The sequence below is a fragment of the Anguilla anguilla genome, chromosome 16 (assembly GCF_013347855.1).
Source record: "Anguilla anguilla isolate fAngAng1 chromosome 16, fAngAng1.pri, whole genome shotgun sequence".
NCBI classification, from domain to species: Eukaryota; Metazoa; Chordata; class Actinopteri; order Anguilliformes; family Anguillidae; genus Anguilla; species Anguilla anguilla.
In genome coordinates this window covers 5,410,024-5,427,643 of record NC_049216.1, presented here as the reverse complement: position 1 = coordinate 5,427,643, position 17,620 = coordinate 5,410,024, and the positions used below count along the sequence as shown (strand labels likewise).

General features: G+C 46.9%; 1 protein-coding gene across 1 annotated transcript in view; it reads left to right on the top strand.

The window, feature by feature from the left end:
• Window positions 1–17,620, top strand: part of LOC118215059 (C-Jun-amino-terminal kinase-interacting protein 1-like) — a 60,378-nt gene that overhangs the window by 14,638 nt on the left and 28,120 nt on the right. Inside the window, exons 2-3 of the mRNA XM_035395468.1 lie at window positions 3,501–3,612; window positions 16,475–16,717. Coding sequence (XP_035251359.1) covers window positions 3,501–3,612; window positions 16,475–16,717 — 355 coding nt within the window. The remainder of the gene's footprint in view (window positions 1–3,500; window positions 3,613–16,474; window positions 16,718–17,620) is intronic.

Below are 17,620 nucleotides of genomic sequence, written 5' to 3'. Positions count from 1 at the left end.
TTTATCGGTTGTACAATCAGAGAGCCACTTTTGTGCAGACTTTTTGGCCCTTTGGTCCTTTGATGGATCTTCGATGTGGCACTATGGGCCGAACCAATTAGTGATGTCCAAAATGAGTAGTAGCACCGATGAGCTCCTTTGATTTTTTTTTTTCTTTTACAGCGTAGAGCAGTTTGAAGTGCTGCTGTAGTCAGCAAACCCCCCACACACTGTATGGAAGAGACCATAACACACGGCTGTCAGTTTAGATACGACTACAATACATTGATTTCAGTTCAGGGAAAGAATTTTGAACAGCATTAACAAAAACATCAAAACACTCTTCGGTCCCCTTGCTTACACCGCCCACTCTTAACCCTTTAAGGCAGTGGTTCTCAACAGGGGCCCAAAAGGGGGCCCTAGGGAGCTGCCAGGGGGGCCCTGAGATGATAGAACATTATTGAAAGCTTCAATCACAAAACATCAAGACATGAGTAATTATTCAGATAAACAAATAGCCTAATACAAAGCAAGAAATCAATAGTATTTAAAATATGACCTTTATACTTTCTGTAGATGTCAGGCTCATTTGTTTGCTATGAATGGGGAAAAGGAAAAAGAAGATTTTTTGCTTTGTAAATATTTGAGGATTATTATGGGGTTAATTGGAATAAGCTTGACTAACTGCATTGGAGTGTGTACAGATGGAGTTACGATGATGACAGGCAGAGAGGTTATCACATCTCTTTTGGGGGGGGGGGGGGGTCCTGGAATATTTCCATGGACACGGGGGGCCTTGGGGGCAAAAATGTTGAGAACCACTGCTTCAAGGTATTCAATTAGAATATTCTTAACTGAACATTATAATGTTGATGTAACAGTCACTACTGGTCATTTAAATCAGTGGAGTTCTAGAACACTTAGACTTAGAATTTTGAAATTCCAAAAAAAAAAACCACTGTTCCGACAATTAAGCCTTAACCTGTACCAGAAGACCTGAGACCTGATCTCAGCTGTGTTGCATTTTTCTGCCCTCTGACAGGCCTGTCCATCAAAATGGTCACCCCGCCCCTGGCCACTTGGTTTCCTTCCTCCCCCTCAGAAATCTTCTAATTGCTCTTCCTGAAGTGATTGATTGGCTCTAAAGACCTCTCTGGAGCCAATGGCCATCGCAGACAGGAAGGAGAGGAAGAAAACTGCTTGAGCAGCAAAAACATAAGTGCATGTGGTATAGCCATGAGGGGAGAAACATGGGATGTGGGCACAAACATGTCCTTGTTCCTGTTATAGCACGTTTTGTATGTGTACTTATGTTTTGAGTGCTGCTGCTTTACTCCGATAGTCTCTGATAGTCTGGAGAGGGTTAATGGGTAAGTGCATTCTGTGTACGTTGCTGACGAACTACAAACAGGGTCGCCAGTCGCCACTCTTAGTGGGTCAGGTGGAGGACAGAGCGAGAGGTCAGAGTTCAACTGAACTGCCAGTAAAATGCAATACACTATAGTATTACATTTCAGTGCAATTCCTCAGTATAATAATTATTTATACAGCATAGTTTATATAATGTTAATGTAGTAGTTAATTGTCCTTTTATTTGTCAGTCGAGGGTCCACAGAGCTGTCACAAACCAGGAATTTGTACAATTCAGTATCACAGAAGGTGTGGCTATCGACTTAAGATGGAGTCTCATATATTCTTTTTTTTTGTGGGGGAGTGGGGTGGGGGGGTGAATATTGGGATGAAGTCTTTGTTGTACGTCGCTCTGGATAAGAGCGTCTGCCAAATGCCTATAATGTAATGTAATGTAAAAGTCCCCCCAAGTATGTATCATGTAGAAGATCTTTGAAAGAGAGCTGTCGGGTTTGTTCTTTAGCAACGATTCCCTTCCTCCTCTGGAGGTCCTGAGGTAAACTCAACTCCTACTGTACGTTTTGTTCTTGGGGTTGCACTTTCCTTTGACCCCTAAAGAGCCCCAAAGCGCTGACACTGCAGTCTCGACCTCCACCGTTTCCCATCGCACAGCACAGCTGCGCTTATGTAATGCTATACGGCAGCATTGCTCTGTCTGGCCTCGCGTCCTTCTCTTCGCTGTGTTCAGATGCTCGCCTATCGACACCAAGGGAATGAGACCAGTATGTGGGAAAACTGATACTGCGATTGAGGGGAGTATCATATCTGATGAACCAGGTGCAGTATGAAATCCGTTCTCTGGATCAGAGGCACGAATTGTTTTCACACAGGAACTTTGCAGTTGGCATATTTCTTTCAGAAGAAGCCTGGTTCAGACCAATGAAAACATCACTTGCACTAAGTGAGCAGAGAAGGAAAACCTGCCTATCGGTCCCAGCTACGCAGAGTGTATCGGGTGTGGGTGTGTGTGGGGGTCATTTGGTACATCCTCTTCCAGCTTAATGATTAATGAGGTTGTGAACAAGGGCCTTCACAGTTACAGATAAACCCTTCCCTAGGGGTACAGTGGCCTTCCCGTGCCTGTGAAAGACACTGGGATTTCTTATGGAGAATCTGGACACAAGCACATGGGGTGAAGTGCTCATGCAACTCTGTAAATTCAGCAAGTTTATATGAGTCCCAGAGGAACAAATTGAACTCTGTTAGAGTGAAATGAACTCTGTCAGAGTTGATTTAATGCCTAAAATCCCAGCAGGGCTACCCCTTCTGCGGCCATCGGGAACTGATGCTCAGCTCAACCGGGGCAGGCCGTCTGGGGTAACCCTCCCCAAACCCCCCCCCCCCCCCCCCGGCTGTCAGTCCTGGTTAACCCCAGGTACTTACCTCACCCCCTTGGGCCTCAATGGTGGGCACAGGGCTCCGGAACCTTCCTACCCCATGACAGTGCCCCCACCCCCCACTCTACTCATCCCTCGCAAGGTCCCTGCGGGTCTAGCTCAGTGCACTCCCCCAAACGTGACTGGCAGTCCCACCAGCCCCACTCTCTCTCCCGGAGGGGTGTATTTGTATGACTGGTCGTGCATCTTAAGGAATCTGCCTGGGAACACACACACACACAAGCAGTCTGCCTGGCAGAGCTTGTTTCTGGACGTGGTGTCTGATGACGACACTGAAGATGGACTGCATATAAAAAAAATATGTTAAATAAATGGACTGCATTCATATAGCGCTTTTATCCAAAGCGCTTTACAATTGATGCCTCTCACTCCCCAGAGCAGTTAGGGGTTAGGTGTCTTGCTCAGGGACACTTCGACACGCCCAGGGCGGGGGATCGAACCGGCAACCCCTCCGACTGCCAGACAACCGCTCTTACCTCCTGAGCTATGTCAGCTCTAGCAAAGTATTTTTTTTACACTGGTACAGTACACATGAAGTCAAAAGTTCAACTGTGTAATAAGTCACATGGAAGATGGTGATACCTTCAGTAGTCCTACTGTAGTTCACTTCCTCTTTGAAAAAATAGCTCTCTACATGCTTACATCTCTATCGAGGGCAGAGCTACGTGTGTTTCTCACCCTGTTTTTCTAACTTTCCCTGTCTGCCTCCTTCAGGCTGACCCATGACATCAGTTTGGATGAGTTTGAAGATGAAGACCTGTCTGAGCTCACGGAGATCACTGATGACTGTGGGATGAGCCTCAACTGCAACGGAGTGGACATCAAGGTAAAAGCAAACTGTTCACCTGTACCAAGCAACGACAGCATAGACATTGAGGTAAAAACATACTGTTCAGCTGTAGCTTGAATGACAAGCTGTCATTCTGTACACCTGTAATCATCAACCCTCTCCGTAGAGATTTCTGGAAAGACGCAAGTTTGATTTCTGCTTATGTGTATATGAATTTGTTGAAAAGTGTTCATTTCTGGAGTATATTTTGCCTTTTGAAAATAGATGGGCGAGATTCATTTGTAAAATGAATAAAAGGTAGAACATTTTTTTTGCACACCATTTGTGTGATATTGCCAAAGCACTGAAGACAGTCTTGCTTTAAATCTTGGAACTAAATGACATTTGAATCTGTGCTCTAGGTCATTAATAATACATTTTTCTTCATTTCCAGTTGAATTATTCATTGATAGAATTTTTTTTCCACTAGTCAGTTTCAGTTACAGTATTATTTTTAAACCAAGTGCGTCTGAAGTTCAAAGCTAAGCAGCGCCCTCATTTTTCAGTTTTAAAATTTCATTTGTTCAGGGGTTCATTCATCATTTGTAGACCTCTGCTCTGCTCTGGATCAAATGCTACTGCCCCAGAGCATTATGGATAGAGGCAGTATAAATTAATCATTGAGTTTGTTTCTTCATCTTTCTTACTCAGCATAGTTTTTTGATGTAACGATACACAGCTACGAGGGTGTAGTTCTCTAGATCACTGTTGTTTTTGCAATCGGCTACTGGTGATATCTTGCTGGTAATGTTGCCATCGAAACAAGTAGACACTCCCCCTGAGCATCCAACTCTCTGCCTCTGACTATTGGCTGTCTGCTTGTGGAAGCAGATGAGCACAGCCAATGAGAACAGCCCCTGAGTCTTTGATGATGCATGTGCCAGTTGGCATTAATTTACACAGGAGCAGACGTTACAGCTGGGTACAGTTTAATCATTCTGATTAGTCCATTGAGCGAGGGCTGATGTTTTTTCAGGAGTTAATTGCCTTTTTTTCCCTGATAAAATAGTGCAAGAACTGGGAATTTTTTGATATTCTTGAAGACTTGGTAGGTTTATAAGCCGGCCGGGTGTGTAAGGGGTAATAACATCGCCATACTGAATTACTGCAGCCCAAGAGAGTGGAATGTTGGTGTAAATGCGTGTCACTGATTGGTGCTCAGCGCCGTGCTCACGCTGGCGTGTACGCTAAAGGTTCAGCGGGTATGTGTGGTGCGGAAGCTGACTGAGCCCCTACGCATAGGCCCGAACGCGTCCGCCTGAGCTCCGGCATACACTGGCGTGCAGTTAGGTGAACACCATTCAGACTTGGGGGGGCGGGGGGGATACCTGGGAGATGCTGAATCACAGGAATGCTGCTCATTGCCACAGTTAGCCCGACAGGCCTGTGACTGCAGTCATACAGGAAAGGAGCAGTCTGCATAAAACTTTTTTTTTCAGAATAATAGAATAGCTTTGTCATATTGATGCATGTTTGGAGGGATGTTATTCTTCTTTCTGTGTTATTATTATTATTATTATTATTAGTAGTAGTAGTAGTAGTTGTTGTAGTAGTAGCAGTAGTAGTAGTTCTCGTAGTAGTAGTTTTAGTAGTATTGTTCTAATTGTTAGTATATATTATTTTTAATCATTTTTAATTCTGGGAGAAGCTTTAACTCAGAAAAATGATTCAAGGCATTCATTGGAAATTAAGCAATCACATCAACTTTGTTTTATTTAAATAAACTGATTTTGAAAAGTTATTTGTTCAAATAAATTACGATTCATATAAATCTGCTCATTCTCAAACAAACTAGATTCAATCAGTTAAAAAATATTTGTGGTTTATACTGTATACTGTGAAGTCTTTAATGAATTCATGCAATTTGTTAAAATTATGACAATGGTTCACATACAGAGTATTCATTATAATTGCATAAATATTGTTTATGCATTAAAAACAAATTGGATTTGTTTATAATAATTTGTGTTAATCTGGTTATTATTTCTTTCATTCATGTTTGATGTATAAATAAGCATTGCATGAAGTTTATTGTTTGGCTTGTATTAAAATTACCTAATCTGAATGGATGGAAATTTAGTATGCATTCAAAATGCATAAATCATGAATATTGGGCCTAAATTTGAAACTTGAACTTGAAACTTGAAACTTAAATATTTCTTTGAGTGTTTAAATATACATCTGCATGGAATTCAAAAGGGAAATTATATATGGTGGTTATGATAGGGCTATGCTGAGCTACAGTACCAAGGGAGCTTATTATAGTGGAGATAAGTAGGATTAGACTACCGGGTTCAAGAAGCTAGCCTTTGTAGACTGGATATCTCTCAGCGAAGCAGTAGACGTTGGAGTGATGCATGTGCTTCGGCCACTGTACAGTTAGTGCATACCTACCTCAGTGTGTGTGTGTGTGCAGTATCTTTGCTTAAAAACTCCCATAATTTTGAATTGCGAATGTCAAGGAGGAAGTATGGATAAGTGGTACATTGTTTATACCTGATATAGGAGTTTAATTGGATATTGTGCATGTTGTGAAAAAAAATGTTAAGTTCAAGAATCAAAAATTTCAGTGGAGTTAGCGTTCATGTCTGTGAATTTAAAAAAAAGATCCCACATAAAACGGATCTGCTGTTGTCCGTATACTGTTTTACCATCTCTTCATTTATCTGTTACCACCCGGTAGTGCCATTCATCACACTATAAATGTTCCTCCTTTAAATTCTCCTATTTAATGTAAAATGTCTGACTCCCCACACGTGCTGCTATGACCCATAAAAGCAGTTTGGTTGTGTATTCTCATCGTCCTGAGGGTCTGGAAGTACCATTTTTTTTATTTTTAGTTTGTATTGCCCACCCCTAAGAGAACTCACTCTTTGCAGATCGAGGCTATAAACATACAAGTTGTCTGACATCAGTCACTGCACATAAAAGTGCATTTGGCTGCAATTGTCATAGCATTCTGCTTGGGAGCTAGCAGAAACGGCCATCATTGCAGGGATAGAAGATTTGGGAGCAGTGCGCACTGGTGTCTGTTTCACTTCACAGTTGACAGGGATTATATTTCTCAAAAGCAATCTTGTTGCAGGGATGGATTTGGAGCCGATTATGCTGCCAGGCAACAGATAACGTTTGCCGTAGCTGGCGACAGCTTCACTGCCGATCATTTATCGCAGTTTTGGATTGGAGACGGCGCGTTTGGTCAGTGTTAACGGAGATTTACGCTGGCTGTCAGCAGGTCTTCCCCCTGTAAGTGTGAGGCTACACAGCTCGGCGAGCACGAGATGAAATATGGTCGTTCGGTTTTGTTCGTTAGCATGGCTAACCGCGTGCTATAGTCTCCTCTGTGTCGACGTCAGTTTATTTGAGCTCACATATTCACCAAACGAGTGCAAAAACAAAAAGGTGTGCACCTTTCTTTTGTGCACCTGGATGATTATCCTTGACATCAAAAGGGCCCAAAACTTGCTTCTTTAACAGGGGTGTAACTTGGGGCCCCGTTGAGGGCCTTGGGCACAGAGTCTGTGGACAGGGATGAGGAAGAGATGGTCGTGGAAGAGATGAATGAGAGTATGGTGGGTGTGACGGAGAAGAGGTGAGGGAAAGGGGTCCGGGGCACGGGTGGTTGGTTGGTTCACGTGATGTCATCAGGTGAGATACTGTATGTGGGCGCCTGTCACGGGGGAGAAGTTGGAAAGAGAAGGTAAGGGAGATCATTTTTTATTTATTTTTTATTTAACCTTTTATTTACCCAGGGTAGGTTCGCTGGGCATGGATGCTCTTTTGCAGGAACGCCCTGCTTCACACTCATACACATTCACACCTGGAAGCTGCCCAGTACGACCACAATCCTCTATTGTTGGCCACTGAGCAGCTCCACTGGAGGGAGAGGACATTTTTTAGCCAATCAAATCAGGGGATGATTAGGTGGCAAGTTTTGTGAGAGCCAGATCTGGTATTTTTCCCCAGGACACCGGGGAACTCCCTACTCTTTGTGATAAGTGTCATGGGATCTTTAATGACCACAGAGAGTCAGGACCTCGGTTTTAACATCTCATCCGAAAGACGGCATCTCCTACAGCACAGTGTCCCCGTCACTGCACTGGGACATTGGGGTTTATTTGACCAGAGGGAAGATTGCCCCCTGCTGGTCCACCAACACCACATCCAGCAGCAACTCAGTATTCCCTGGTGGTCTCCCATCCAAGTACTAACCAAGCCCACACCTGCTTAGCTTCAGCCAGTCGGCAGGAGCAGAGTGCGTGATGGTATGGCTGAGAAGGGGGGAGGGAGGATTAAGATGGTTGGATCGAGGACTGAGGGGAGTGTTGTGATGCCTAGTGTTGTGATGCCTACTGTGGATATCAGCATCAGCAGAGAAAGCTGTGGTGTGTGGAAGAGAGATAAGGTCAAGTACTGAAGAGAAGACAGAAAAGGAACCGTTTAATTTTTGTACTGAGACACTGAGACTTCAGCAGACGTAACACTAGAGGAGGAAGCTCGGTCAGCACATAGGCTTGTGGGAGTGTCGGATTTCCTCTGTTTCCATTCTCCTGTGCTGTCCCGCTGCTGCAGACGGTGTCCTAAAGCCACTGACAGGGGGGAGATGGGCATGGAGATTTAAGCCTGATTTACATTTTGTTGCACAACCCTTTTGACAAGCTCCAATGTTTTGTATTTTTACTTCAGAAAAGGCCTTGTGGGGAGGGTTCTGCTGTTAAAAAAAATGACATGAATGGGGAAAAAAAAATAAGGTGGTTCACCACCCGGATAAACCAAAAATAATGAAGCGGAGGGGGGGAAAAAAAAACCACATCCATGACGATGAATTTCGGTGTTCCGTTTTGCTGCCCAATCAATACAGAGTGTAACGTTCTGCGCATAACGAAATTCTAGAGGTGCCCGGCACTGAAAATACGCAACACTTCTATTTTTGTCGCGTGACACTCGTCGAAAGGGACGTGCGACAAAGTTTAAATCAGGCCTCGGTGGTGAGAAGGCAGAGATACGGATACAGGAAGGCAGGATACAGAGAGGAGAGCAGCACGGAGTTGGCAACCGAGCCCAGTTGAAAGACCAGGTGATGGGAGTCGAGCAAAAGACGGTAGAAGAACGCGTTGCAGGTGAGAGACTACGACGGAGAGCGTGACAGAGAGAGTCATGGAGGAGGGCGGGAGAGGAGGAGGAAGAGAGGATGCGAAGTGGTGGTCAGAGAGCGGAGAGGTTGGAGGTGGAGCAGGCTCTTGGGAAGACCTGGGCCGCGTCCGAAACAGCGCACTTGCTTACTGTCAAGTATGTATGTTGAGTATGCTGGATGAGAAAGTAAAGTTAATTTTCTGTAATGTACTTAAAATCCCCCGATGATATTTCTGGGAGTTTCACAGAGTGTATTCAGGAGTACACTTTTCCGGAAGTAAACCATACTTTCTCAGAGGTCCCACAGAACTTTGTGAGAGGTCCGATAAATCAGAGAGGAAGAGGCGGGACCTTCTTACTACAAGGGCGGGACGTCTTCCGCAGTACCATTGCAAAATAGTATGGAGGATATTTTTTGCATGCAACCCATTGTGTACTAAAAAATATGCACCAGACAGCAGGCAGTATGTTTAGTAGACTGTATGTATTTTGTGGACAGAGTAGTTGGGAGGCTGGTATGGAATATGGCCCTGGTCCAGCTGATTCCCTGCTGTGTGTACTGTGTTACTGTGTTAAAGTTAAAAGGAGAGCGGGGTGGGGTCGGAGGTTGGGGGTCGGGGGTCAGAGTGCCGCCCAGGTGAATATTAAAATCACCCAGCAGAGGCTGTCTGGGTAGTGTAGAGGTATAAGCACTCGCCTACCACCGCAGAGACCGGGGTTCAATCCCTGGCAGCGGTACTTCCGGCTTGGTCAGATGTTCCTACAAACACAATTGGCAGTGTTCGCAGGTGGGAAAGCTGGTGCTCATTGCATTTGTGACTCCTACTGGTTGGTCGGGGCGCCTGTTCAGCAGGGACGGGATCTGGGGGAGATAGCATGAATCCCTGCACGCGTTATGCTCTCCCAGTGAAACTCCTCGCTGTCAGGTGTACTGTCCAGATTCAGTTTCCCACATCTAAATTGAAACCCACCGCCCAATAGCAGGATCACTCTTGCGTTCTAAGCATATTCATTTGTCCGTCTTTGTGACGAGCGTTCACGTGCTTCCTGACTAACAGGAAGGCTGCTGTACCAGCTGTCAGGGCGCCTCCCTCTCTGAGCACGTGCGGTCCTGACGGGGTGTGGATTTCGTACCCGACGGGGGGGTCGCGTTGTCGCGCGTGCGCCTCCTCGGCCCGACCAATCGCCCGCGCGCGCACCGGGCGAGTTTCGGTTGCCGTGGCAACGGGCTTCCCTCAGCCCACGTTCCCTCAGCCTTGTGCTGCACGATGGGTATACTCCAGAGTTATGTGTGATGCCCATGGGGTGGGGGAAAAAAATTCCATAATCATCGGATCTTTTCTGGCAGTGTCAGATCTTTTCTGACTTCACAAGAGCGCTGTGTAAATTATATAAATGATTAATGCCACTGAAAAGCCCGGAAAACCTAGTCACGTAAAATGCAGTCCCTGAGATTTCCCAGAAATGGATGCAAAGCTACTCACATTCAGCTCACGGCCCTCCTTCACTTTGCAGTTTTCTTTTGGAGATTCTCAGAAGATGATGTCATTCGGCCTCTCTTTGTCGAACCCTTCCCAGTCCCCCCCCCCCCCCCCCCCCCCCCCCCCCGCCCCCAAAAGGCTGGAGCACATTTCTGTTAGCCACCGTCCTCGCTGCTCAGCCCAAACAGATTTAAAACACAGGACGTCCCTGCTAGGCTATTTGCTTTTCCCCACCCACTTACCTTATTGTCCTTAAATGGAGCTCTGCCCCACCCAACACCCCCTCACACCCACCCAACACTGCATTAGTCTGTCTCTCCCAAACAGAAGGCACTCAGGTTTGGCGTCAGTAATGTCCTCCCCGTTGCCCAGTGAACGTGTTCGGCCACACCCCTTCGAACCACACCCCTGTGAGGTCATCCTGCTGCGAACTGCGCAGTCACATGCGCAGGCGGTGTGAGCGGATTGCCCCAGCGCTGCGTGTCCGGGCGATGCCCGACACAGCCCCTGGACGTGAATGAGGTAGGGTTGCCATGGCCACCAGGGCTCCTTCACCCATCAGCACAAATGGATTTTCGCTAAAGACCTAGGAGAGGTAAAGTGTTCTGCTTGTCTGTTTGCAGTAGATGGCGGTAACACGGTTTTGAAACGGGCCAGGAATTAGGTCTTAGTTAGTTTTCAAAACCTTCGGATAAGCCGCTCAGCAGTTTCCTTGGAGATTTATTTTTTGGGTGTGCAACTGGGGAAAATCCATCGACAGAGATTTCATCGTGCCGTGCTGAATTTCTTCCTGTGGACACATTGATACATGAAAATACGGTTTAACCATTTTCAGGGCCTGCATTGTGTAGTAATACAATAATGTTGTAATACAAGTTAAGCTTGAAGCTATGGTATATGGCTGCATGGTATATTTTTCGCCAGTTTAACCATGTTTTAATGTATGCTTAATGTCTTTGTATGGATTTGTATTTTTATGCGTCCGTGACGGTACAGCCGTGGCTGAAGGCATTATGTTTTCGGGTTGTCCGTCCGTCCGTTCATCCGTTCGTCCCGATTCTCGTGAACGCGATATCTCAGGAACGCATTGAGGAAATTTCTTCAAATTTGGCACAAACGTCCACTTGGCCTCAAGGAAGAACTGATTAGATTTTGGTGGTCAAAGGTCAAAAGTCAAGGTCACTGTGACCTCACGTCCATCCCATTCTCGTGAACGCGATATCTCAGGAACGCCTTGAGGGAACTTCTTCAAATTTGTCCTAAATGTCCACTTGGACTCAAGGAAGAACTGATTAGATTTCAGTGGTCAAAGGTCAAAAGTCAAGGTCACTTGTGACCTCACAAAATGATGAAGTGATGACATTTTATATCCAAACTGGCTACTGGTTGGCGGAGGCATACAACCGCGAGGCGGCATTTCTAGTTTGTGTAAATATAGTTGGTTTAAAAATAAATACGTAATTTAACAGAAAATGAGTCATTTTCTTCCAGCTAGCTTGTGCCTGCACCTGTTTGTGGTGGTTTATTCTTATGCTTTCATGATGTTGTTTATGGAGGGTGCTACTCTGACAGTATCCCATGATTCATCTTCTCAGGGAGTGCACATTTATAACTAGGCAAGCACCCTGCTACGCTGAAAAGCTGCTCCCTTAAATTATGTTCTCTTTCTCTGCAGATTCTTTTGAAGTATCTGTATTATACTGTGACATGATACTAAATAAACAAACAAGAACGTGTGCTTTTATGTGTTTTGTTGTTATATAATAGTATATGTTATTACATTACATTACATTACATTACAGGCATTTGGCAGACGCTCTTATCCAGAGCGACGTACAACAAAGTGTATAACCATATGTATTATGATACATGCATGTGTATGTACTGTACATTTTATATGTTGGTGGCAGCGTGGTGTAATGCTAAGGCAACTGTTTTTGTACCTGGGAGGTTGCAGGTTTGAATCCCCGGCAGGGCACTGCTGGTGCGCCCCTGAGTGAGGTGCGGACGCTGTGTTGTGTGAATATTTAGGCTGTGTCATCGCACTTTTGCTGAAGCCTGAACGTAATGTTGATGGAGATGGTTAATGTAGGCCTTCTTCAGAACTGCATTGGCTCTGCTCGGTGTGATGTCACTACTAGAGGCGGGCCCCCAGACCTGTTGAGTACAGGTCACCCCGAGTGTGTTTAATGGGCCAAAAACCGCCGACCGTGTCTCCCTGCCCCGTCTCCGACTGGTCGCCTAGCAACAAGTGAAAAGCCCTTAAAGGGGCCACGTGTGATTAAATCCTCGCAGCAGGGGGAGGGCTGCAGCCTGCACCCTGAGGGAGTATCTTTTGGTGAGGCGGAAAGAGACGGCAGGAACGTCCACATGTCCCTGGCCCCTTTTGGAGCTGTGTTTGACGAGCAGGTCATGCCCATTTAAGATGGAGGAGAGCATCTCCTTGCTTGTCAGCTGACTCTCTCCCACTGTCACATGCTGTACAAAAGCATTATAACCCACTGCACATACTCCCCTGCTGAAATGGCAACAAATTGGCAACTGACTTCTCGGAGGTTGGGTCTCATTGCAGGTCAGCTTTACAGTATTTCACTAAAAGGACGAAGAACAGTCTAGAAACTGCTGTGCTCCATATCCTCCCAAGACCGGGAAATTCATTTTTGTCCCCTGTAGGGGACATGAGTCTCTGGTCTTAATCTCAAACCTAATCTATTCAGCTGCGCTGGAGCCTACACTACAAGGAACATTTGATTAAAATAAAATGATATTTTTTGAAAATATTTTCACTGCAGCATGTTTTTGTCATCCAAGATGCTTGTATTATGTTAAAAAAAAAAGTAAATACTCAGGAATATAAAGGTGTGGTAGAGATATGGGGCCTGAAAAAATCGTTGCATGATGCAGACCCTTGTTTAGCCTTTGCTTGAATTGAAAACCCACCCAACGGGCGATTGGCAGAAAGTCGCGGTTAGCCGAGTGGGTGTCACTCTGAGAGATCACCGCACGTGCAAATAGAGGATTGTTTCGTGCTGTCAAACCATAGAATAGGATTAGCAGTCGTAGCGTTGGCTCCTAATGCATTAGCACGGTTAATCGCGGCCGATGGCCCAATTAAACCCGTTTACCTCCTGGCCAAGATCCACTGTTGTTGCTTCATGCCCTGCATTCTGGCTTTTGGATGCTCACAGCCTCACTGTAGAAATACATTTATTAACTTTACGTCAACATTATTGTGTTTTTCTGCCCGTCCGTCTGTCTGTCTGGCCATCCGTCCGTCCAGCATTGACGTTTTACGTCTATAAATCTCGGTTGAATCAAGGGGGGGGGGGGGGTTGTCTGCAGTGTGTTATTTAGCTTATCGATGTTTGGGCGAGATCCAGGCTCTGGTATCCAGGGTCATGGATGTCTGTAAGCCCTTCTCCCTGAGGGTAATGAATCATAGATTACAGTAAGAACCTGGGACTTTTCCCCATTCGGTTTGTATCGAGGTGGTCTGGGAGAAGTAGGCCACAGCTGCGGTGGCAGGAGTGTGATCTCCCTGGCGACGGTCCCTGGGTTCGGACCGTGTCGCTGTTTGGTGTTGCTCGTCCAGCCGTTTTCGGCGCAGCTGTTCGGACTCCTCTGTGTCCGCGAACCTGCTGTTCAAAACGTAGCCTGTCCCTTAGGGTTCTGACCGCTCGGTCGGGACGGTAACAAGCGAGTCTTTTTCCGTTGAGGGATCGCCGTGTCGCTCACCCCTTGCGGCTAGCTTCCTCGGTGATGTCACCCCCTGGTGACGGGGCCCGGACGAGGAAGCTGTTGGGAATCTGCTCTTCGAGAATTAAGGAGCGGGGAGGCCGCGTCCACGGCGCCCCAAAGTCGCCTGGTGGCCAAACGTGGACGTCCGGCGCCGCGGACCTGGAGCCCAGCCGAGCCCTCACCTGCTCGGTCGCGTTTAGGATAGGCTGTCACGAGTCCGGGTTTCGGTCAGAATTCGCCAGGTGGCCTCGTCTATAAAACCTCGGTACATGTCATATAAACGTAAGGATTGCACGTGCACAAAAAAATCCGTGGCAACATCGCTATTCATAAACCTGAACCTTGACATGAAAACGTGCTGTCCCCTGTGCAGCTGCCAGTAAGCGGGCGCTAACGGTTCCTTCTTACAGTTAGCGAGCGCTAACGGTTCCTTCTTACAGTTAGCGTGCGCTAACGGTTCCTTCTTACAGTTAGCGGGCGCTAACGGTTCCTTCTTACAGTTAGCGTACGCTAACGGTTCCTTCTTACAGTTAGCGTGCGCTAACGGTTCCTTCTTGCAGTTAGCGTGCGCTAACGGTTCGTTCTTACAGTTAGCGTGCGCTAACGGTTCCTTCTTACAGTTAGCGTGCGCTAACGGTTCCTTCTTACAGTTAGCGTGCGCTAACGGTTCATTCTTACAGTTAGCGTGCGCTAACGGTTCATTCTTACAGTTAGCGTGCGCTAACGGTTCCTTCTTACAGTTAGCGTGCGCTAACGGTTCCTTCTTACAGTTAGCGTGCGCTAACGGTTCCTTCTTACAGTGAGCGTGCGCTAACGGTTCCTTCTTACAGTTAGCGTGCGCTAACGGTTCATTCTTACAGTTAGCGTGCGCTAACGGTTCATTCTTACAGTTAGCGTGCGCTAACGGTTCCTTCTTACAGTTAGCGTGCGCTAACGGTTCCTTCTTACAGTTAGCGTGCGCTAACGGTTCCTTCTTACAGTTAGCGTGCAGGCCTCATTCCGGTGGTGTGACAATAGAAAAACAGAAAGCGTGGAGGAATTGGACCGAGCACGCGCGTAAGTGTGGTGTTTTAAAAGGCAACGGCTATCTCTGTGTCACGCGGGCCAAATTCAAGCAGGAAAAATGCCATTGCTGCCTGCTCTCCACGAATGTGGGTTGCTGACGTTCAGATAGGAAGTGCAGCGATATTACGGTAGACAGATACAAGATATACTTTATTGAACCCCGTGGGGGTAATTTGTCCTCTGCATTTTGACCCATCCTAGTTACTTAGGAGCAGTGGGCAGCCACAGTGCAGCGCCCGGGGACCAACTCCAGTTCTGAGGCCAGTGCCTTGGTCAAGGGCGACCGCAGGAGCGCACCTAACGTGCGTGTCTTTGAGCAGTGCTGATATTCAGTGTGAAATTCAGTGTGTGTGTGAGGCGCTTGCCGGTTTATGGCAGAGCCGAGCGTCCGGCATGTCTTACCCGGCAGTGCCGCGTGCGCGTGATGGCTGAGCGTGTGACTCGTGAGTCATAGGGAGGCTGAGTGGGTCAGAGAGTAGCCGGGGGAGGCGGGGGGTGTTGCTATAGCGGGGGTGGGGGAGGGGGGGGTAGTTCTCTTCAGCTCTGTGATGAAAAGGGTGTGACGCTGCTGCTGCCAGACGCAAGAGCTTCTCTGAGCTGAATCACATTTTTAAAATACATCTTTTTCTGCCTTGTAGTGCCTTCTACCTGAACTAATTATGCAGGTTTCCTATTGCTGGTAACTACTGGTTAAAAAATATTATTATTATTATTATTATTGTTATTATTATTATTGTTGTTATTATTATCATGATGATGATTATTATTATTATTAACAATAATAATAATAATAATAATAACGATTTTACAATGGACTAGTAATCACAATTTCACACATAATTTTTATCAAAGCTGTTTTTGGCTGCCCGTCGCTTCATTTCGGCTGCGCTTCGTGTGCAAGGATCATCGATTCATCCTCTCTTTTAACCATGCATCGATCACGAAGGGGCCTGTTTGAAGAGAGTGGCAGGCTGATTGTTCGAGACGCTGGCTTCCTGCGAGCGAATTTAGCGCTTCCCTTTCCCGTCCGCTCATTAGGAAAAGGGCAGATGGCGGGGAATGTGACGCCGGTTCGCTCGGCTTCGCGTGAGTCAGAGCCTCAGAGGGACAGAACTGTGCGCGGTGAATCGGCGAACGCCGGCGATCTGAAACGCCACCGTTTTAAGGCTGTAATTATGGTATAGGTGTTTGTTTGACGGTTGAAGTAAATGCAGCGTGCGAGCAGCTCGTGTTGTCTCGGCTCCTCTCTCTACTCAGCTGTGGGCTTGTTGTGAACAGCACCACAGACTGGGGCTGGCAGTGAAAGAGTTACAGGCTGATATCATCGCATGGCCGTGATTGGCTGGCTCACCTTCTCCCCCTCCTCCCCCCCCTCCCCTCCCCTCCCCGTCGCCACAGCCAGCGCTCTCCTGACTGAAACGCCGCTGCCCCAATCTTCCCAGGGTCAGGTGACGCGGCGGGCCAATCGCGGGCCGGGGAAGGCGGAGGGGCGGGCCCCCGGCAGGCTGCAGGCGGAGGCGCCTCACTCGGACCCGACCGACGCGGCGGGAGAGAGCCGCGACCGTCCAGCCGCGCCGCCCGCCAGGGAGCCCCCCGCCAAGGAGCCCGCTCCGGTCGCCATGGATACCTACCGGCCCAAGAGACCCACCACCCTCAACCTCTTCCCGCAGGTGCCTCGAACTCAGGTGAGACCCCCGCCACCCCCCCCCCCCCACCCCCCGACGCCACTCGTCCGTTTAGCGACGCGCCCGCTAAGCGGGTCCGCCCGTAGGATGGATCGGCGCCGGCGTGTTGCCGTGAGCCGGCCGGCCGACCGGTTTGGACCGGGGCGCTCGGTAGACGAGGGAGGGAGAAGAAAACGAGAGCGTTGTTAGGCTGTCCTTTCAGAGAATCGAGCCGTTCTTGACAAGCCTGCCGCTGTTCTGTATGCTAAGGTATGCTTATTTGTGACCAGTTAAAGATAAGCTTATTTGTGACCAGTTAAAGATAAGCTTATTGTGGCCAGTTAAATGTATGCTTATTTGTGACCAGTTAAAGATAAGCTTATTGTGGCCAGTTAAATGTATGCTTATTTGTGACCAGTTAAAGATAAGCTTATTTGTGACCAGTTAAATGTATGCTTATTTGTGACCAGTTAAAGATAAGCTTATTTGTGACCAGTTAAATGTATGCTTATTTGTGACCAGTTAAAGATAAGCTTATTGTGGCCAGTTAAATGTATGCTTATTTGTGACCAGTTAAAGATAAGCTTATTTGTGACCAGTTAAATGTATGCTTATTTGTGACAAGTTAAAGATAAGCTTATTTGTGACCAGTTAAATGTATGCTTATTTGTGACCAGTTAAATGTATGCTTATTTGTGACCAGTTAAAGATAAGCTTATTTGTGGCTAGTTGATGGGTTAAGCATTTTACAAAAAAGGGGATAGTTATAATAATAATGGCTTTATTTGTACCGCAGAATGCAGCTCGAAGTGCTTAACAGGAATAATAAGAGCGAAGGAGGACAGGGGAAAAAAACGGCATTCGTCGTCGGTCATAGAAGTTAAAAACGTAAAACAGGGTTAAATTTAACGGGATAGCGTTACG